The 23,697-nt window shown below is 39.3% G+C and overlaps 2 protein-coding genes across 9 annotated transcripts in view; one reads left to right on the top strand and one right to left on the bottom strand.

The window, feature by feature from the left end:
- Positions 1-23,697, top strand: part of LOC141433893 (uncharacterized) — a 324,261-nt gene that overhangs the window by 277,661 nt on the left and 22,903 nt on the right. The window lies entirely within an intron of this gene.
- The window catches only part of Daao1 (D-amino acid oxidase 1), a 23,062-nt gene continuing 13,303 nt past the window's right edge, over positions 13,939-23,697 (bottom strand). For 4 of the 8 annotated variants that reach the window (XM_074095982.1, XM_074095983.1, XM_074095984.1 and 1 more), the window contains one exon: positions 13,939-15,664. In XM_074095982.1, the coding sequence (XP_073952083.1) occupies positions 14,642-15,658 (1,017 nt within the window). In that variant the 5' untranslated portion in view covers positions 15,659-15,664 and the 3' untranslated portion in view covers positions 13,939-14,641. The other 4 variants (XM_074095986.1, XM_074095985.1, XM_074095981.1 and 1 more) reach the window with 4 other exon arrangements.

Genomic DNA, 23,697 nt, shown 5'->3' with positions numbered 1-23,697 from the left:
GAAATCAGGTTTTCTAGCGATGGTTTTAGACATTTTTCATCAAAATCGGTTGAGCCCTTTTTGAGATATTGAACTTTGAAGTGACAAAATCGGGCGTTTTCCAACTTTTTGATGGTTAGGTTATCTTTAATTTGTCTTGAAAAAAAATGACTCTGCCAAGTTTCTTGCGACGCATTCTTCTTGGCAATGATGGTCTTTCCGAAAGCGCTGGTAATATACAAATGTGGCATGTAAATTGGCATATACAAAAGCCCTTCGCGACCTACTTCCCACTTAATATTATAAATGCGAAAATTCGTAAGCAAGTAAATTTGCAAGTAAGTTGTAAGTAAATTTTTCACGTCTAAACCGCTGAACTCATTTAGATGAACTTCGTTATGCCGATATTTTGAAACCCGGTGAAGGACATAGGATAGTATTTATTGTGGAAAATAGCATAAGTAGTTCCCGCGGGATAGCAATAAACGAGTTCTAGGCGGACGGGGTAGCGGGCAACGGCTAGCAAGTTTATTCTTTCGTTTTTTTTTTTGGTCTAAGTTGCCAAACGAAGAGATCCACTATACGGCACCGAGGAAGGTACTACTTTGGTTGAATATTTTAATAACATTTCAGCGTCTGTAATCTATCTATACATCTATACATATAATAAAGCTGAAGAGGGTCGAAAGTCTGTACATGGAAGATATTCGAAAAAAAGTTGTCTGGGGATACTTAGAATCGATAACAGAACACGTTCCAACAGTTTTTAGAATTTTTGTCTGTTTGTCTGTTTATCTGTTTGTCGTTTATTTGACCGCGCATCACGTGAGAACGGCTGAACGGATTTTTATGCAAACTTTACTAATCTGACGAGAAAATCCCCGGCCAGGTTATAGGCTATAAAAATTCGACCCTTAGGGTATAAAAATTCAACCCTTAAAAGTGGAGGTAGCTACTACATTCAATTCGATTGAGTTAAATTTCCACCTTCAAGTTTTCAAATACGTGCTATGACTATCAAGTACCCTGATAAACTAACAGATGGCGCTGAAATTAATAACGTTGTGACTCGAGTAAGCCACTGAGGAAGGATTTTGCCAAATTAACTCTAAGTTTAAAAGAGGGAGTACGGATATCAACAAATTTAATTGAATAATTTAATTGATTTACTAATACGACTAAAATTAATTAATTAAGAACTGGGTAAACAGTAAATAATGGAGTAAACTAATAAAAAAGAGTTTACTTACATAGTTACTTAGTTTTTTAGCATTAGAAAAAGGGTAAACAATCTTGACGAGTCTTTTTATTGAAAAACGTTTTAAAAAACAGTTGCTATTATTACTTTTATGATACCAAAAGCATGTAAATGATCATTATATCCTTGCTAATTGTTACTATTTGTTGTGACTTATTTGCAAAAGTTTTTTTCGATATAAAGACACATCAAGATCGCTTGCCTTCTTTCTAATGCTAAAAAAAAAGAAGTATAAGTAATGGTAAAATCAACACACATATCAACACGCGTACGAGTATAAGTATCGCTATCGAGTACCCTGCTACACTAACAGATGGCGCCGATTTAGCCAAATTGACTAAGTTTAAAAGAATATGTACGGATATCACGAAATTTAACTGAATAGGTAATTGATTAAATAATACAACAAAAATAAATTAATTGCCACACATTTCACAGTGCCATCTTATGGAGAACTATGAAACAAACGAGTTAACATAGTTACGTAGTGGTTACATCAACACTCATATTCAACACGCGTATAATTAATTAATAGAAAAATGACATAAATTATTCCTAATTAATTTATATCCGGAATACGAAAATTCGGCGAGAACTAGGGTCACTGACATAGCTCGAAAAATTATATGCAAGTTGAAGTGGCAATTGGCAGGCCACATCGCTCGAAGAACAGATATTCATTATTATTCATTGGGGAGAAGTCCTCGAGGAGCGGCGACCGGAAGACGAAGCGTTGGCAGGCCTCCCTCCAGGTAGAATGACGACATTGTGAGACTTGCGGGAAACCGGTGGATGCAAGTGGCGAGTTGTCGTTCATGGTAATTTATAATTTATTTGTATTGTAATATTATTGATTATATGTAGGTACGTTAGTCTGTAAGGTATTTATTGTATGGGCCAAGTTGCCCGAAATAAATGGATTTATTACGAGTATTATTATTGTGGCGTTGTAAGGGGTAGCCTTTTTCGATCAGTGGACCTCTTCCGGCTGATGATGACGAATTATATCGCATCAATATTCATACGTATTGCCTCTTTTAAGCACTTAATAATGGTCACGAAGGTGAGTACTTAAAAAAAAAAAAAAATTCTCTTTCTTTTGCGGAGTAAATTTACAACGATTTCGGATTGGGACTCGCATTTTATAGGCGTTACCATGCCTTCCCGAAAAAAACGAATCGACTACCAGGGGCACGGCACGGTCTCAGGAGTCTGAGGAAGACCGCGATGGAGACTCAGTGGCGCTCTAGCCGGGCAGGCCGCTTTGCTTTCGGCTGAAACGGCAAGCCAGCGCGAGGCTGAGTTGCGATCCCAAAGACATGTACGCAATCTTTGAGATCACTCGATGTAGGAAAAAAGTAAGCGAAGAATAAAATCTTATTTCTTGAGCAATTTAGATGTGAAACTTGGTGATCATGATCAGATTTTTCAGTTGATTGTTTAGCTGTAGTTTGAAGGGATTTTTCGAAAATTCCAAGAAACGGCCAATGCGGGACATTAACTTCATTCCTATCGAGTATTGTGTAAATATAAAAATCTACGCAGACGAAGTCGCGGGCAAAAGCTAGTAAGTAATATTACTTAAAGTAACTTCAATTTCTGGATACATTACGACCTGAAATGAATTTCTAAATATTTTAAAATCCCTTCTAACTGAATGTCTAGACTGCATAATTAAAAAACGCGTCCATAAAAGGCTTTCAAGGAAATTGAATCGTTTGCTTATTGTATGACCTGAGTGTTAATTGAATACTTTAAATTAAATATTTGCTTTGTACTTTATTGCTTTTTAGTGTACGTCGGCGATGAAATATTTTATTTATAAGAGAGCTACACGAGTACCAGAAGAAGCGTTGTTCATCTTGAATGAAATAAGTCCAGGGCGAAAATTATCGACCTATTCATCGGACGTCAAGTAGGCTTTTTTAAATCTCGATTTAAGGCTTAAACTGACAGTTTTTGTATGGATCTGACAGGTCTTAAGACCACTTAAACCTAGATAAAAAGCCTGCATGTGGACGTAAGAGCAGTATTGAAGAGGTTACAACAAAAAGTATAATTGACAGACAATACTCGATCCCGAATACATTTTTTGCCACTGACATTCGTTTTTTTTCAGGAAAAAATAAATCTAGATTTAGTAGTTAATCCAGGCTTAAGCTTGATTACAAAAGTAACGACCAGCAGTTTTATAAATATTTTGAAAAATTAAAAATAACTTGAAGTGACATTTCAAGAAAACTGACAGTAACTAATTACGGGGTATAACTTGGCAGATTAATAACTAGCATTATGACATTATGACCAATACATAGGATATAGATGAAGACTGTCCGGCTCGTAAGCACGCCCTCGCAAGGTTCATCAACTCTATTGACTATGAGGGCGCCTAAGAGCGTCTCCCATAAGGTAAATAAGACAGCGCAAACCTAAGCTCGCAGTTAATGGATAATTTTATTAGTTTAGAATTAGATAATTTAAGCGTTTCCCACTCGCTCTTATGTGACGTCGAAGAATGCAAATCTTTGATATCGAATATGCGCCATCCTTTTTCGATATTAGTTCAAAATATTCGAAGCATCAATCGCAACATCGATGGTTTCAGAGTCCTTTTAGAAAATCTAAATTTGAATTGTGATATTTTAATCTTGACGGAATGTTGGCTGAAATTCCACAATTTATTTTTACCTGACATAGATGGATATAAATTATCTAGCACTAAACAACTCTCTAATCAAAATGATGGCGTTGTAGTTTACCATAAAGCAGGTTTGGATTTAACTGTGGAAGAGCCCAATCTACAGGATTGCAACTGCCTTATAATAAAAATAGGACAAGACACAGCTATCATTGCAGTTTACAGATCGCCCTCCTTTAATAACATTAATAACTTCCTAGGCTCTCTCGACTTAACCCTACGCAAACTTTCCTCATTCAAAAATATTATTTTGGCGGGTGACATTAACATTAACATCTGTAAAGAAAGCCAAGATCCCCGTCGTCATGATTACCTCAATTTCTGCTCAGCTCATGGCCTTGCACCTGCACACACGCTTCCAACGCACCAAAGTGGTTCATGCCTTGACCATGTTTTTCTTAAAAGCAATCTAATCTCCACTACCCTTGTTACTAACTCTACACTCACTGATCACAATACCATAATTACAACACTAAACCTAACCCCTCCAAAGAAAATAAGTAAACAAACTTATGATAAAATAAACTACGCTGACCTTGAAGAATATTTATGTAACATTTCCTTCGACAGCATTTTTAAATCATCGGACCCGAATAAATCGCTCGAATACCTTGTTGGTTACATTCAAAATGGCATAATAGCTCACACTAAAAAATTTAAGGTCACCAAAAGCAACAGATCCATAAAACCATGGATCACGCCCGGGTTACTTCGCTGCATTCGTCATCGAGATAAACTCCACTTGAAAACGAAACTAAATCCGGGTGACGAGATGCATATAAAAATTTACAAAAGATATCGTAATTTCTGCAATAACCTACTTAAGAAATTAAAACGCCAATATGAAAAATCAGAATTGGAAAAAAAATAGTAAGAACAACAAACTAGTTTGGAAATTCATCAAAAATATCACGTACACACAGGTCAAGCGTGATGATAATCTGGATCTGCTTAATTCGCACTCTAATCCGCATCTAGCTGTAAATAATGCTAACAGTTTTTTTGCAAGCATGGGGAAAAACCTAGCGAGTAAATTTATAAACAATAACAGTAGCAATTTTAGCACGGTTAATATGACTCATCCGCAAACGAATTCATTTGTAATGTTTGACACTGACGAGTGCGAAGTAGAACGCATTATATGCAGTTTGAAAGATGACTGTGCAGTCGGCTCTGATAATATCTCAAATAGATTTCTCAAGCGGTATAAACATATTTTAGTCAAGCCTTTAACACATATTTTTCAGCTATGCCTTTCTGAGGGTATTTTTCCTGATATCCTAAAGAAAGCTATTATTATTCCTGTTCACAAAACAGGCAACAAGGGTTGTATAAACAATTATAGGCCAATATCAATACTCTCATCCCTATCTAAAATTCTAGAAAAGATCATTAATAAACGACTAGTAAGCTATCTTGAAAAAAATAGCATCTTATCTAACAATCAATTTGGTTTTAGAGCTCATAAATCAACCAATGACGCAGTTCACCTATTGACTGACCATGTTACGTCTAATTTGGATAAAGGAATAAAAACCGTAGGAATCTTTCTTGACCTAGCAAAGGCATTTGATACGGTATCTATTCCTATACTAATTTGCAAACTTCAAAACATAGGAATTAGGGGTAAACAACTGGCTCTATTTGAAGATTATCTCAGTAATCGTAGTCAATGCGTAAAGATCAACGATTTCATTAGTTCTGACCTTAATATTGAATTTGGAACACCCCAAGGTGGCATCTTATCCCCAACCCTCTTTTTAATTTACATCAACGATCTTTGCAGACTAGAAATAAATCATGGCACGATAATATCGTATGCTGATGACACAGTACTCATTTTTCAGGAAACACGTGGGATGATGTTTATAGACATGCGCAAAAGGGTTTATGTAAAGTGTCTAACTGGCTTCAAAGCAATCTTCTTACGTTAAATGCTGAAAAAACTAAATACGTTGCTTTTTCAATAAGGAATTCTCAACAACCGCCTACTAACCAAATCATCCGAGTGCACCAGTGTTCCCTTACTAATCTAGACGACTGCTTCTCCTGCCGTATCATTTCTAAAGCAACCACCATTAAATATCTCGGCGTAGTCATAGATTCTAATCTCACTTTTAGTCCCCATATTGATACAGTTGCTTCAAGAGTTCGTAAGCTGATTTTTATTTTTAAAAAATTGCGTGATGTGGCTAACAAACGATTGCTCACTCAAGTCTACACGGCTTTGTGTCAATCCCTACTGTCATACTGCATAACGTCATGGGGTGGCGCTGCAAAAACTTCGCTCATAGTTCTCGAACGAGCTCAAAGAGCTATTCTAAAGGTGTCAACTTTCCGACCGTTCTTCTTTCCCACCAAAGAGTTATTCCAGTCATGTAAAGTGCTCACGGTTCGCCAGCTTTTTATCATGAATTTGATCTTAGAGCAGCATAAAATTGCCCCCTACAACCCCGATGTCTATAAAAAAGGCGATCGGACATAGTTTTTAAACAACCGCGCGCCAATCACGCGTTTATGCGCAAGTTTTCAACTTTTTTAGGTCCTTTCATTTACAATAAAATTAATAGACGCCTAATTATTTATGATTTAAACTACCGTAGCTGTAAATTGAAACTAAAAGAGTGGCTAATGAACTTGTCTTATGAGGAAACTGAAAACCTGCTTATGATAGTTGCATAGCTTAATTTTTCACTTGTATATCTGCGAAACACGATGAAATAAATTGTTACTGTCATTTATGTTATGTTTTAAGCCCATATTTTTATTTGCCTAAGATACAGGCTACTTCAGTATCCTAGTTTAGGCATTTAAGTAATTTATGAATTAGCATGATATTGTATTATGTTTAGGTACTTAGTGTTCTACTTAGTTAGATGTAAACATTTGTATTATATTAAGTCAAAAGTGTAACTAGTATATCGGTTTATTGTTTACTAAAACCTAGACGTAATTTCAGTGCTTACTAACCTTTTTATTTGTAAACAAATATTTTATTTTGAATAAACAATTTCATTTCATTTCATTTCATTTCACTCATTGGCTAATAACGTCAGAGGCATTTTTTGTTCCCTTACACGGCGACATGGTCGCTACACGGCGACAAGGTCGCGGGACAAATCTCCTAGTGAAAACGAGGCTTAAGTCCAGCGGTTATTATTCCGAGATTGTATCCCTATCCCGTGGGAATATCGGTATAAAACGTAGCCTATGCGTTATTACAGATGTCCAGCTATCTACATACCAAATTTCATATGAATCCGGCTAGCTGCTTAAGCGTGAAGCAGTAACAAACATACACACACACGCACATACAAACAAACTTTCGCATTTTATAATATTAGTGGGATAGATTGGTGGAAGAAAACTACATTTTCCGAGCACACGTCCAGCCTTGCTATCGGCCAGACATCTTAATAGCGCTCCACGCCACACTTTTTTATTATAATCTTATCTTTATGCCACAGTTAGGTCCCGTCTGAGTGTATTCCTAACGTTTCTAACGCTCGCGATCGCAATCAATTGACAGTTTTTGTATGCGAAGTGTCATTTGATTGCGATCGCGAGCATCTTAAGCGTTAGGCAAGGCAATAGGCCGACCTATAGGCCGAGATGGTCTATGTAGCATTGCAGTTAAGCGTCGGTAATATTATAACCTAACCTACCTAAACAACAATAGGGCTGGTACAGACGGACAACATTTGAACTGCAACCTAGCTGCAAAATGGCAGTTCGAGTGCAGTTGGTGTCATCATCATCTTCATCATCAGCCGGAAGACGTCCACTGCTGAACAAAGGCCTCCCCCTTAGAACACCACAATGAACGACAACTCGCCACTTGCATCGACCGGATTCCCGCAACTCTCACGAGTGCGGTTTTGCTGCAGTTGGTGTTACTGCATCAAAACTGCAAACCGACTGTGCAGTCCGCTTACAGTTGCCGTGCAGTCCTGTCAACCGCACACCGACTGCAAGCTGGCTGCACGATCGTAATGCAGTCTTATTGCAGTTGATGAAACTGCAATACGACTGCGATAGAACTGCGAGAGGGGGCATTGCACAATGCAGTCGTTACAACTGCGATATAACTGCATTTGATCGTGCAAGCAACTTGCAGTCGGTGTGCGGTTGACAGGACTGCCCGGCAACTATATAGACTGCACAGTCAGTTTGCAGTTTTATGCAGTTACACCAACTACAGCAAAACTGCACTCAAACTGCTATTTCGCAGCTAGGTTTCAGTTCAAATGCTGTCTGTCTGTACCGGCCCTTAGAAAAGAAAAACACCCGGCATTGTGATTTTAAACTTCAATATCTCAAAAACGGCTGAACCGAAAATTTATAAAAGAACTAAGAACCATCGCAAGGAAGCTCGTTTTTAATTAAAAAATCACGCAGTGTATCTTTTGGTTCAATTTCCGTTTTAATCTCCGACGCAAAGAATAGTTAAGTTTGACGCTAATGTCTGTCTGTATGTCTTTGGCATCGAAGCTCCCAAACGGATGGACCAATTTACATGTTTTTTTTATATCGACGAGATTTGTCATAGCTTAGTTTCACACGAGCTCTCAAAGGGGCCGTAAAACAAACCTCTGATACCCCCCGTTTTAAAGGTCACAGCTCATTACAGCCACCCGGCACAAGACCAGCACCGCCTCGCCTCGAGCGGTTAGTACTCTTCATAATATGGATTTGTATGGGTATGCGCTCACTACATCAACTCCGTAGCGTCACCGGATCGCCTCACTCGCGAGGTTGCCACGCGCGGACGGCGAGTGGACCACTCGGTGATAGCCCGCTGCTCGCCGCCATAAAAAAAAAAATTCAAATGATTTATTCAGTAAATAGGCCGCAATGGGCACTTTTACACGTCATTTTTTTAAACTACCAGCGCTTTCGGAAGGACCATCATTGCCAAGAAGAATGCGCCGCAAGAAACTTGGCAGAAAGACATTTTTTCATAAAAATATAATTACAAATAAAATACTTAAAAACTATATTATACAATTAAAGAAAAAAAAAATACAAAAAATAATAATAAAAGAAATACAGGGATGTATATAGTAACCACTATGTACTTTTAGGTGGTAGGACCTTGTGCAAGGTCCACCCGGATTGCTACCACCATCTTGCTCGCTAATCCTGCCGTGAAGCAGCAGTGCTTGCACTGTTGTGTTTCGGCGTGGAGAGTAAGACAGCCGGTAAAATTACTGGCACTTAAGGTATCTCATCATAGGCCTCTAGGTTGGCAACGCATCTGCAATTCCCCTGGTGTTGCAGATGTTTATGGGTGGTGGTGATCTCTTACGGTCAGTCGAATAAAAAAAAATAAAAAAAGGAAAATCGTGGAGCACGCGAGGTCCACTTGTTGTCAACGCGGCGTCCACCCGTGCATGGACCACCTGTCGACAACGAGTGGACGTCGAAAGTCGAGGTGGTGCTGGTTGGGTGCCGGGTGGGTCTGTGAAATTACTGGCACTTGAGGTATCCCATCTTAGGCATCTAGGTTGGCAACGCATCTGCAATCCCCCATGTCCATGTTGTGTGTCATCATCATTATCCCATCAGCCGTAAGACATCCACTCTTAGACATTGGCCACCCCCATATATCTTCCAGTTACTTCGGTTGGAAGCGGCTTGCATCCTCCGTGAACTCGCGGCTTTAACGAGCTCATCCCTCCATCTCGTTGCTGGACGTCGTACGGTGCGTTTGCCGAACTGCTGTCTCCAATAGAGAACTTTTCGGTCCCGACGGGCGGCCATCTGTTCTTTGTGCTATATGACCAAAATATAAATATGATATAGCTTTTTACCCATAAGCGCGTCCAGCGTTTTCAAAATAAAGTGTAGAATTATCTTTTCTTTCAAAATTTATTTAAATTTTTCATACAAACATGTATGAGTCAGTTTTGTCACGGGCATACTGATTGTATGGAAAAAACGTCACAAAACTAAAAGTTTTTTTTGGGGACATTTTTTTATAGTACTTATCGGATTCGGTTTTTCGAAAATGCACGCCCACGTTTTTAGTTAGCGTGACAGCTCTATTTTTCTTATTGCCCGACTACTTCGGCCTTGCGACCGAAAAACAGAAAAATGATTGCCATGGAGATACATTATATAAAGTTTGCAAAATAATGCCTGTTTACAAGAAAATTAAATGTATTCTGGCAACGGAGTACTTTGAGAAATCAAATGTTATGTTGAAAAAGAACCGTACCTACTCAAGTCGTCCTAAAAAGATTAAACCATAGGTACCTAAGTCACGCCGAGCGTCACGAACTATTATGGTCGTAGAACTATTAGTTACCTGATTCCTCAAATTTATAACGAACTACCGAGTGAACTTATTAATGATATGGAAAAAACAAAAAACATATATTTAAGTTAAAATTGAAAAAAATCTTTATAGATAATTAAAATATTAATTATTTAATGATAAGTCGTGGTATATGGCATGCTTGTAATTTAAAATGTCTGGTTTTTCTAATAGTATAAAAACAAAAAAAAAATAAAGTCTTAAGTCATTACATAACACTAATCCTATGTTAAGCGTTACTTGTGATTTGTAACTTCATAAACCATGAGCTAAAGACCCGAGAAACTGCTCTATAGTTTGGCACAACAAATGTAAATTAAAAATGTAACTTAGCAGAAATAAACTATTCCATCTATCTATCTATCTACTGTCTTTGGTTCTATGGCTACGTCCTACTGGGAGAGACGTCGGGCTTCGAGGTTATACATAATTGATGTACGTAATTCCATCCGACTAATACAGATTTTCTGGCTCGGTTACTTATTCTGTGTTTATACTTCTTATTGATCCGGTTGTTTATACGATGTAGGCCTATAATCAGACTAATATGTTTATCTTCTTCTTTGTTATCTTACTAATACTTATTACGAGTATAAACGCGAATGTTTGTTACTCTTTCATGCAAAAACTCTGAACGGATTTGCATGTGGCATACAGGTAATATACCCTGGGTTAACATATAGGCTACCTTTTATCCCGAAATAATGTGGTTCCTGTGGGATCAAAAAAGGTTTAGGTAAGCTACATACCAATTCTGCGCGAGCGAAGCCGCGGGCAAAAGCTAGTATAGTATAAAATAAAGTCACTTACCTACCGCACCGTCTATACGAATTTTGTACTTCGCAGGCCTGCAGGGCTACTACGAAACTCGAAGTTCGTGTCGTGCGGTCCCTCTCGCTCTCTTATTAAATAGTATAAGTGTCAGAGGGACCGCACGACACGAACTTCGAGTTTCTGTTACCTTGTGTCAGATGCCATACACTGGCTTACCTGAACAACCTCCCGATATCCATAAAAATGCAATATTCATTTGATTTTGCCCTATTCTGCAGGGCTACTACGAAATACGAAAATTGAAGTTCGTGTCGTTTCGTCCCTCTGACACTTATAGTATTTAATACGAGAGCGAGAGGGATGGTACGATACGAACTTCGATTTTCGGACTTCGGAGTAGGCCCTCTGCTGTATCGTACGTCTGTCGTTATTTGCATTTTTATTTGCTGTCTAAACTGAAATGAAATGTCCCTCGCTTATACGGACCCGTTATTGGGTATGCATGGAAAGGACGTCCAGAGATAGGATGAGGATTTGTAGAACAGCAAGCTTGGACTTTTTAGGGTTCCTTTCAAAAGTTTTTCACACAAAACAACGAAACTGACATTGGGACATCTAGAAATAGGTCCCTGCTAATATTATGAATGTGAAAGTTTGTGTGTTATGTTTTTACTCCGTCGCGATGAAACGGCTGGACAGATTTGGATGAAATTTGGTATGTAGATAGCGGAACCTCTGGAATAACACATAGACTACTTTTTATCCCAATTTTCCTTTGGGATAGGGATAAAATCTCGAAATCTCAACCGCTGGGTTTGAAGTCATGAAATTCAGCTCAGTTATTTTTAGTGCAATTTTGGGAATTCCTATGGGAATTTAATAAAATCCCGGAATTTTAGTTCATTTGTTGGATCTAAAGATTAAAGTTTCTCGATGAGGGCTAGAAACATAGATGTCGCTGGTGTCGCTGCTTAAGTGACTAAATACGAAACAATCAAGCTGAGATATGTGGTGCATAGGAAAAATTCGTGTCTGTACTCCAGTGCAATGGCAGTGTAGGGGAGTATGGCACGCAGCACGGAATGCTGAGGACCTGGGTTCGATTCCCAGCGCTGGTCTCTTTTTCTGGTTTTTCTGTGCATCTATGTTTCAGTTTGTATTTTCGATATGGATTTTACGGGATCACCGTAAAAGTAACAATATTTGGAGTTGAAATAAAAAAATACAAAAATAATCCAAAAACCAATCTAAAGATTAACGCATGCGAAGCCGCGGATTAGAACTAGTTGGATAATAATTTCGAAGACACGATTAGCGTTTTATGCTTACCGTCATGCAGTGATCCATGGCGCACTTTGAGGCAGTGTCGTGAACGCACTCACCCTTGAAAACGGTCTTGCGAAAAGATCGAAACTAGTCGGACCATTTGTGACATATATATTTGTGAATTAAACAGTTTACTTCTGTAACTTTCTTTTATATCCACTGGCGCAAAAACAGGTGTGTTATTAATTTAAGTTTGACACCATGTCTGTCTGTCGGTCAACATCGGAGGTTTCAAACAGATGGACCGATCGATGCGATTTTTTCGTGAAAGCGAGTTTTCTTGCGATTATTTTTAGGTGTTTGATAAAAATCGATGCAGCCACGTTTGAGATAATAAGCTTTAAAATGACAATGTTGAAGAGTTTATCAATATTTATTAATTACACCAGGGTCCTGGGGTTGCCTAGCAACGCCACTGCTTATAATGGATGTCCATGGGCGGCGGTGATTGCTTTCCACCAGATGACCCGCCTGCTTGTTTTCCCCTTAAGTAGAACATATAATAAAAAAACATATTCCTGAATTTCAGCCCTAAATCTGATTCCTTTGTTCCATAAGCAGATAATACCCTCGAGTGCGAAAGTAATCAACTTACATAATTTACTTACCTGTTTATTTGAATACCTAAGGACAAAGTAGGGGCAAACAAAGTTAGCGTAATATTCGCTCTTGGCGTAGAACATTAACGGGATAGGTGTCGAACCGGAACCAACTTCGAAGTAATGTCATTATGTTTGACAGACGTGTCTGTGTGAACAGGGCTACAGTGCACCGTAATTATTATATTGGCAATTAACAACATTAACAACCCCTGATTCTATTTAATAATTACCTAACCAACAAAAATTTGGAAAACCCCGACATTATCACCTCAAAGTTCAATATCTCAAAAACGGCTCAAGCGATTTTGATGAAACATGTCTTAGAACCACCGCTAGAAAACCTGCTTTCAAATAAAAAACCGCATTTAAATCGGTCCACGGTTCAGTCTGTGGCACCGTAGCTCTTAAACGGGTGAACCGATTTTTTCATTTTAATGCTTTTCTAGCGATGGTTCTTAGACATGTTTCATAACAATCGGCTAAGCCGTTTTTGAGATATTGAACTTTGAAGTGACAAAGTCGGGGGTTTTCCAGCTTTTTGTTTGTTAGGTTATTTAGGAAGTGCTACTGTAGCATTGGTACCATTAACATTAACACATCAGTTCCCCTTTCCAGGTAACACATCAAGTAACACATCAGTTCCCCTTTCCAGGTAACACATCAAGTAACACATCAGTTCCTCTTTCCAAGTGTTTTCGACTTCCCGAAACTTTTCAACTCACTCACAAATTATGAAGCGCAATAACTTTTTTATTGATGACTTGGTGCTGTATTACACGCTTATTAATATATAAATAAGCCTACGAACAAATAATAAGTCTTGTTCGGAGATATAAGCTAATCCTTCGCTGGTAACTACGCGACAAATATCTTATTGGGTACGTAGTTTACAATATTATATTTAAAATATATAAAATCAAAAAATATAATGGTTAAAATAAATAATACGAAATCAAAATTCATAAAGCATTGTATTCTCCATGTTTGTACCGTAATCTTTCAACTTGATTTTGTATGTAAGTATGTAAGTAAATACTTTATTGTAGGTACATAAAACACAAATAAGTGTGGCGATTGTAGGCGAGCTCTAATGTTGGCACGGCTCATCCCTAGCCGGAAGCCGCACCGCACTACGCGCGGGCGGCCGCCATGATGTTTGTCGACTTGACGTCTCTCGCTCGCCGGCTCGCAAGTGGAAAACACTATCCGAAACTAACTTGTACAAAGGATCTCAGAAATACAATTTGCTTAAGGTGTTAAATGTAGTTTTAATATATGTGCTACTAAACCACATAAAAAAAACTACAAAATAAAAAGAGGACAAAGGCGAACTTATCCCTGAAAGGGATTTTTTCAAGCTGTTGTTGTTTCAAGTTTATTTTCAACGACTTCTTTTATTAGGTACTTTTCTGGGTCGTTGTAGAAAAACAAATTTAAAACAACACCTATTTATTTATGTACTATCTTATTCTTATCTTATATAATATTTGAAAATGTAAAGTTTAAACTTTAAACTTAACATTTTTAATTTCATTTTGTAGTTAATCATAAATAAATTTTGTTAAACATAAATTTAAAGCTTATTTTTAAAACATTTAAGTCTCATTGATGTTAATCATTAATAAAACTAATTATACCAGAACATGATTGATTACTTAATAAATCTCTCTATATAGGTATTTAATTTAAAGCTTATTTTTAAAACTGCTATTTCTGAGCGTATCAAGTCCAATTCGGACCGCATGCATGGCCGTGCCAGGGGCTGTCATTACACCGTAACCCCCGTGCCCGTAACAATGGACCACCTTCACACCGTCCAAAACTTCGCCCTCCACGCGAACCGGCATTCGATGCGGACGTAGCCCAACCCTATGCGACAACACTTCCGCTTTACGCAAAGCCGGCACCAACTCGCTACATCTATCCATGATCCCTGCGGCATCGTGTTTACAAACGTTTAGGTTGTAACTGTCATACTGCCTCGTGCCGCCTAACGTTGCAATCCCGTTAAAACCGGGTATAATATAAGCATCGTAATCCCCGTAGAATGCCGATTTCAACCACGGTGCTTTGACTTTTATAACCTGCCCTCTCAATGGAACTAAATCGTTGTCTTTGCACAGATATTTCGCGCCAAATCCAGTGCAATTAAAAACCAAATCGTACTGGTTTAGTGATGCGAAATTGTCGACTTTACCGTTTATTATTTTCCCGCCTTTTCCGGTTATTATTCGCTCGAGCCACGGTAAGTGCGCGCCACATTCGGTTTTTATCGTTTCAAAGTAAGAGCCGTATTTCCATCCTTCACCGCATAGTTTTAGTTCATCTTCTTCGACTGGTCTGTATGTTGGTACCAGATGTTCGATTAGATGGTTTCTTGTGACGTGATAATTTTGCTTTGAGAAAATGTATGATGAGATAGGCATAAGTCCTGCTTGGGCAGCTTCGGGGGTTTTTAAAATGTCTTGAAAGTAGTTCCAAGAGTCGTCTATCCATTTTTGCGTGATTTCGTTCGTCGATCCTCTGAAGCTGGTCCCCGGGCGAAATATGCCAGCAGCTATGGTGCTGAGGGTGTCTTCTTTAAAGACGTCAGCGATGACAGTGACACTAGCGTGCCTTAGTTCGTCTTGTACTAGTTTAGCAACTGTCATTCCTACCACTCCGGCGCCGAGCACGACGATTTTCGGAGAACTTGGATCCATAGTTATCTGGAACAAGTATTTAAAATTAAGACAGCTAGACAAAGGGTACCTACTGTGGGGACTGTAACTTGGTAAGAGCTTAGGTAATGGGGATCTACGCGGGTGGCTTTAACTCAGTTCAAATAAAATGGATATTTCTTCAGTATTCTGCTTTTATTTTAGAACTTATTTTAGAACTTACATCTGTGGATTACATAGATAGTTCCAGCCGCTCAGGCTGTCGGGAGCAATCTGTGTCCCGGCATGTATACCGCTGTCAATCGTCTTTTAAAGTCAAATTCTAGAATCATACAATATAAAAAACTACCTTTATACATAATAAAGCCAATTGCCTGCCAGGTGGTCCGTTTCACCACCTGCCAGCGGTATAAAGCCTAGTCCCTACAGTACCTAACATCATAATTTAAACATCAACCAAAATTAAAGTTTTTGTTGGTTTACTCGTAGTCATCTATAATGCTTCTTTCAGTATACCTAATGACCTCAGAATATATAAGTCTATAAAACCGAAAGTCTGAATTAGGAAGCTCCTCAAATATAAATTGTTTTAAAACAGTCACATTAGCCAAGATAAATATGCTTCATTTCATTAGACCTCATAACGGCATAAAATTATAACGTACCATTACTGTTTACCGTACAGTACCACAGTACCATTTTAATTTATCTGACCTATAAATTAACTAAATGATACATTGCGTACGTTACTTTTTTAGCCAATCAAACATTGTTTGGCCACTGACCTTAGCGATCTTTATGTCGTTTTCATAATTAACAATTAGCGATCAAACCCATCTATGTATTCACAGTTAGATTGTGCCAGAAAACCTTGAGGCATAGATAAATACAACATTGTAGAAATCTATATATCCATTTGAAGAGTTTACCAACTCTAAAGGGACTAACAGTTCCTACAGAAACAACATTTAGCGTAAACCGGCATTGTGTTTGAATCACGCGTAGGAAGTTGTGGGACGTGCGCTAGTTATTCATAAAATTAAATTAAACTGTCGCACTGAACAACAAACAACAAACAATTTTGACTCCAACCCGAAACACAACTATCTGACTGTGCCATAACCTTTCCAGTAATTATATTACTAAACAAACAAAACATTTCAACGAGATAATAAAGTAACCTTAACTGTTGTTGCACTTAATAGTATATTACTGCAGAGGGCGGGAAAAGTCATTTCGTGGATGAGTATGGTTTTTTAGGAGGATGCGTAGCTGAGTCCTTCAATAGATACGAATCCACGAAATAACATTCCAGCCGAGGCCTGTATACTACTTTTCTACAAATATGCGAGGAAACATTTTTTTTTTCAAAAAATCGCTATAAATTAAATTTTCAACCGAATTAATTTCTCTCTTCGCAAACATATGAAAATAATATACAGGATATGGTTGTTAAATACCGTATAGTCAAAAATATTAAGGTACTATACATGTAGGTACTATATACCTCTTTAAACGCACTAGGTGTCCTTATTGTAGCCAAATTATAGTTATAAACTAACTAAATAAATCAACACACATAAATTCTACCTGTGTTGATACAGCGTACAATTTCCAAGATAATAGGTATCTTAGGTTATAATATAACGTGGAAGCGGTGCACTTATCCACTCTGCCCCGTAAAAACAAATCCTGACATTTGATCCCAACATTCAAAGGAAGGAAGGAAGGGAAGAAAGGAAGGAAATAGAGTAGTGGGCAGTAACAAGTATGTCATAAAAAGATCAGATTTGGACGGATTTATATACAAACGAAAAACTGCTATGTTTTCTACTAAATATTTAGGCGCGAACCTTGTTCAAGGATGAATGTCTTACAACTTTCTTGTGTGTGTATATTTATTACTCTACCTTACCTAATTGTCCTATTAGTTACTAAACGCCTACCGTATATTTTATTTATATCAGGAGTAATATGGATCTTTCTGGTTACAGATAGCGAATATTGCTCTTTATCTCGCTATCAGTACATCAGAAAATTTTAATGGAACCCCAACTGATCGCTTGTTTGTGATATGAGTAAATTCGAGGTCAGCTCACGTGGCTTGTTCGCTTATACCTAATCTAATAATAGAACTTTACAGCAATTTATTGCTTCAATACACATTTAGATATAACTGGTATTATTAGAACGAAATTAAATCCAAATAGCGCTGGGTCTTGCCGTAACTTGTAGAAAATAAATGCACACACACACATCACGCCTGTATTCCCAAATGGGGTAGGCAGAGCACACGAAACGTTACCGCTTTGGAGCCACTTTTAGCAATTTTAGGTTTTAAGTTTGACAAAAACGGTACAATAGTGACAGGTTGCTAGCCTGTCGCCTACGGTATACCTTAACCCAGGCCCCTCTTCTTGGCACGTGCCCAGGGCCCCGCGATGGATTGGGGCCCCCTAGTCCATTACCAAACGATAACCGATAGCTAAATAATGCTTTATTATGGTCATAGGAGCCCCAACCACCAATTAATACTGTGCCCAGGGCCTCTAATAGGTGAAAGATGACACTGCCTTAACCTGTATCCTCAGTCGCCTCTTACGACATCCACGGAAGAAATGGAGAGCTGTAATTCTAACCCGACACCACACGGGTTGAAAAAAGTAAACCTTTTGCAAATTATGTATTTGAAGTACGTGCATGTCCAAGGGTAGAAATAAATCTGCAAGAGAAGTTTTTTTTTGTCTTTATGTTACTGGCTACCTACTGAATAGAGACGAACTTACCTACTATGACGTTAAAATATTGAAAGTAGGAGAAGTATCTAAGCATTCATTTAATAATTGATTTAATGAAGCATTACTTTGTGGAAGCCCATAGCAATGATCAAAACTAGTGAACCGGCAAGGTTATCAGTTTTTCTTCTGCATAAATAAACCTAAATATTTATTTTATTACATGTTCATTATTAACGCTGTTTGCGATCTTCATACGAATTTCGTTTTGAGTAAATATTTTGTTCGATGTCGCTCAATTTATTTATAGAATCACATCAAACAGATGCCATAGGTTAAGATAAGATTTGTAAACACGCGTGACGCGATGCCCCTCGAGAGTTGCAGATATTTTAGTACGAGCTACCAAGCCGATAGAAAATAAGAAATATGGTCCCAAAATAACTACTTCGTTTACGTAAAGGAAAGCAAAATTTTCCGAGAAAAATGCCGCGTCGTTACTAAAAGCCAACAACAGAAGCTTTATATTTTCTAAAATTAAACAATTAAAGATAAACTCAAACTCACAACATTTATTGACAAGAAAAACACATTACATCACAACAAAAACACAGTAAAAACATAAATAGGAAAAGAGAGGAAAAATAAGAGATATTGTGCTGTAGTGTGATGCCAAAAGGACTCGGCTCAGATCAAAGTGCAACACTTGCAAAAGCGAAAGAAATTGTTCTTTTACAAATAGTCTTCATAAACTGTACCTAAACAACCTTTTGAGATGATAAAGAGTCGAGTTTACTCAACTCCGCAATTAATAATTAGCTCGTCCTATGAGTAAACTCATACATGATACAATAAATTAGAAAGTGAACATACGATTTGTTATCAATGAAGGGAAACGACGACATTTCAGCTTGAGATGATATATTAGAATCTTAAGTACTACAGGCAAGGATTATCATTACGTTACCAGACTAGGCTGACAGCCAGGGCTTTAAATACCGTTAAAAAGTGGTAACGTTACCAACTGTCATACCGATTTAACGTTAAATGATAATTAACGTTAAACGATTTACCGTTACTTATACAACTTTTTACCGGTAAAAAAAATGGTAACGTTATCAGATATTCATTAAATTAACGTTAATTCAAAAGTATCGTTAAATCATTTTAATGGTATTTATATTACTATTTACCGGTAAGCTTGGGTAACGTTAAATTTTAGATTATCCTCATTTATCGAGCGAGTATGCACGCGCTAAATTGGCAACACTCGGTAGCATAGCAAAAATTACCGATAGTGTTACTTCGGTATCGTTATAATAATGTGAATTGGGTAACGTTAACAAGCCCTACAATGTAAAGTAAATTTACCGGTAAAAATAACGGTAATTAGGTAACGTTAAATAATGTTAAGTAATCATTTAACGTTATATTTTAATACCGGTACTAGGTATTTTTATGATTTTTACCGTTATTTAACGTTACTTATAGTGTGAATTTGGTAACGTTAACAAGCCCTGCTGACAGCTGTTGATTTACTTAGTTCCGGTCAACGCCGCTTGATGGCGCTGCGTTTCATTAAACGCATACTACATTCCAACACGATTGTTATGGCTGAATTCAACTGCAAATAAAATGTTGAAAGTGTTTATTTACCTGGTCAATCTGCGATGAAATTATAACCGTATCTGTTGTTTGGCAACTAGTCAGACTAGAACATGTTGTTTCAAAGAGTTGAATTGTAAATGAGGCATAAGTGGCCTAATATTTGGTAATAATACCAGACGAACTTTATTACGAAATGAGTCTGATTTAGGTATACGTTGTTGATTATTGCAGTCGTATTTTTTGGAAAATATAATTCATTCAGAATTCACAAGGTACATAGGCCTATCTACAAGCTGTAACTGAAAGTAATCCAAACTTTTTTTTTATTTTATTACTTACAAAAGTTATTGTAGTAAGCAACATTTATGGAATATTCAGTAATAATGTGCAACGTATTATTATAATAAAGCACATATCTCATGTCTGGTTTAATTGTAATGCAAATTTAACGTGAGCATTAACGTTCACGGTTGGATGGTTACACCGTTTGTACACATGTCAAGCTGTACATAATGTTACGATATAAGTAAGCTCATTCTAGTCACATCCATCGCTAACTCGTACCTACCTACTTATACTTACATCATCATCCCAGCCTATTTTACGTCCCACTGCTGGGCACAGGCCTCCTCGCAGAATGAGAGGGCTTGGGCCGTAGTTCCTACAAACTTGCCTTATTTTTATTTACTCTTCAAAAGCTATTATTAAGCACTTTACAGAGAAATCGGTTATTAGGTACTGTTTTTTTTTGACAATAGTGTACATTACCTATTGGCTTATTACTGTAAGTATACAATTACCTATAATTAAGTTAGATATGCCTATTATTGATCTCTACAGGGCTTGAGCTGCAGTTCCCGCGCGGTTCCAGTGTGGATTGGTAACTTCACACATACCTTTGAATCTCTTCACAGGTGTGTGCCGGTTTTCTTACGATGTTTTCTTTCACCGTAATGCTCATTTAATAATTTCCCACATCGATTGCGACAAATTCAGAAGTGCCAGCCCAGGCCAGGTTCGAACCCACGACCCTCTGCTTGAGAAGCCACAAGTCAAACCACTCGGCTACCACGTACCACGGCTTAGTGTCTTCAATAAATAGGTAAATCGAATTACCAATTAAGATGTAACATATTCAAAATACCACCAACGGGACTTATCACGCTAACACACACGAGTAATATTTACCTCGACGTTTCGGCAACATTGCAGTGGCCGTGGTCACGAGTAGACTGAAGTGTGGGGTGTCAAATCTGCCTAGCAGCGCGATGTTATTAATGTTAATACAGTTACTACGTAATGTTATCACTAACTCTAGAAATAGCCTGTATAACGGTTGGTAACACGTTTATTCACGAAAACATTACACAACAGTCACAATTATATATAAGAGGCATCGATACACACAATAAACATGAAAATTAAGGAAATGAGGGCCACATAAGACGGATAAATATATTCGCGGCGAAAAGGGCAACGAGTCGCCATGCGAGCTATAGCGAACTGTCATTCATTCCCGCGCGTCCCGAGCGGCGCGTGGCGGCGAGCCGCGCGCCACCTTGCGATGATTTCTGAAACTACGGACGAGCGCGCGCGAGTGAGACGGGTATATTCGGCGCGTTATATCCTCCCCCTCTAGTCCGAATAAGCGGCCCGCAATCGGACTAGGATTCCTGCAAGTATCTGCGAGGTCTACCGCGACGTCGCTTAGACCTAACCGGGGCTTCGATGGGGCCCACGAAAGGGGTAAGCTGAGAGGCGTGATACTTCCCTATGTTGGTCCCATCTTGGATGTTCTCCAAAACGTAGGTTGTAGGGCTAACTACGGATGAGACTCGATAAGGCCCGTCTCGGCGTGGGATAAATTTAGATGTCTGGCCAGGACCCGTGTCATTAAGCCCTTGGGTCTTAAGGAGTACCAAATCACCTACCTTATAATCCGGAGGCGGGCGACGTCCTTCGTCCGCGTACTTCTTTTGGATCGCCTGAGCCCTCTCGTGAATGTCCCGAGCTTCCGCCAGAGCCATACTCATCTGTTTCAAGTGGGGAGTTATGTTCGGGATAAAGTTATCAGTCTCCACGATGGCTCGCAAGTCAGTGGCGGCATCGGACGGAGCGCGCAGTTCCCTGCCAAAGGTGAGGTACGCTGGGGAAAATCCGGTGCTCGCAGTGATAGCCGAGTTCATGGCATACCTGACTGCGGCGAGGTGCGAATCCCACGTCGCGTGGTCCTGCCCGACAAGGATGGCCAGCTGAGGCTTGAGGTCCCTGTTTTTCCTCTCAATCGGATTCGCCTCGGGGTGATAGAAGGGCGTGAGGATTTGGTCGATACCGAGTACGTGGCAGACCTGCTGCATGACCTCGCTCACGAACTGCACGCCGTTATCACTGAGGAGGCGCGAGGAACTCCATACCTGAAAAATACCTCATTTATGAGGGTCTTGGCACACTCGAAGCTTGTCGCAGTTTCTAGTGGAAAAAGTTCGACCCAGCGCGAACAGACATCCTCCACTATCAAAATCCACTTGTTGCGGCGTGGCGTCTCGACTAATGGACCAAAGAGGTCTACTGATACTACCTCAAATCGTTTGGACATAGCGGGTGTTTGGAGCAAACCCGCGGGCTTCCTGGTATCTACTTTATAACGCTGACACGGCAGACATCCTTAATATAGTTACTTACATACGATCGCATACCAGGCCAATAAAATCGTGACCGAATACGGCTCAGTGTACGCTCGACTCCAAAATGACCCGCTGTAGGTGCATCGTGGAAGCCGGATAAGACAGCGGCACGCTCGTGCTCTGGCACTACCAGGTGAGCCTCTTCACTGTCGTCCCCTTCTAGGTCGACCTGTACAAGATGCCGTCGGATAGGGTGTAGCCACGGTCAGACCAGGGTCTCCCCCTAAATGGATCGTCGGATTCCATCGCCTCGATGATCTTACTTACTTCGGGGTCTTTTAGCTGGTTCTCGCGAACGTCCTTTGCGCTGCGAGAGGGCATATCCACCACGGTCAAACACAGGTCGCAATCCGTACCTGGAATACATGCTGGGCGTGATAGTGTGTCCGCAATCACGTTCGCCTTACCCGGTGTGTACTCTATCTTCAAATTGTATTCCTGCAGAGTAAGCGCCCACCTGGCTAACCGACCGCTCGGTGACTTTAGACTCATAAGCCACCTGAGGGGTTGATGATCAGAACTTCACCACCACGTCCGCTCCATCGATGTATCCTCGAAACTTCGACACTGCCCACACGACGGCCAGCGCTTCTCGCTCCGTCGTGTTGTAATTCTTCTGCAGGCGCTGTAAGGAGACGGCTAGCGTACTCGACGGGCGCTCGTCAACTCCCTCCCCCTGAAGCAAAACCGCCCCAAGAGCATATCCACTGCTATCGGTCCGGAGGACGAACGGCTTCGTCTCATCGGCTTGGCGGAGGATTGGCGCTGACACGAGGAGGATTTAATAGTATCAAACGCGGCCCTGCTGTTCGGGTCCCCATCTCCAGGTGCTTACCTTTTTCAGCAAAGTAGTCAACGGAGCCGCGATATTAGCATAATCCGGTATGAAGCGTCTGAACCAACTCGAGGTTTGCAGAAAGCACTTCAGGTGTTTCACGTTCTGAGGTGGAGGCATGTCAGCAATAGCAGAGGTCTTATCAGGGTCTACATGAATACCACCTGGCATGATGGACGTGGCGAGGAACTTGACGGACCGCCTAGCGAAGTGGCTTCT

This window comes from Choristoneura fumiferana, chromosome 13 (assembly GCF_025370935.1).
Source record: "Choristoneura fumiferana chromosome 13, NRCan_CFum_1, whole genome shotgun sequence".
Taxonomy (NCBI): domain Eukaryota; kingdom Metazoa; phylum Arthropoda; class Insecta; order Lepidoptera; family Tortricidae; genus Choristoneura; species Choristoneura fumiferana.
This window is presented reverse-complemented; position numbering and strand designations above follow the sequence as displayed.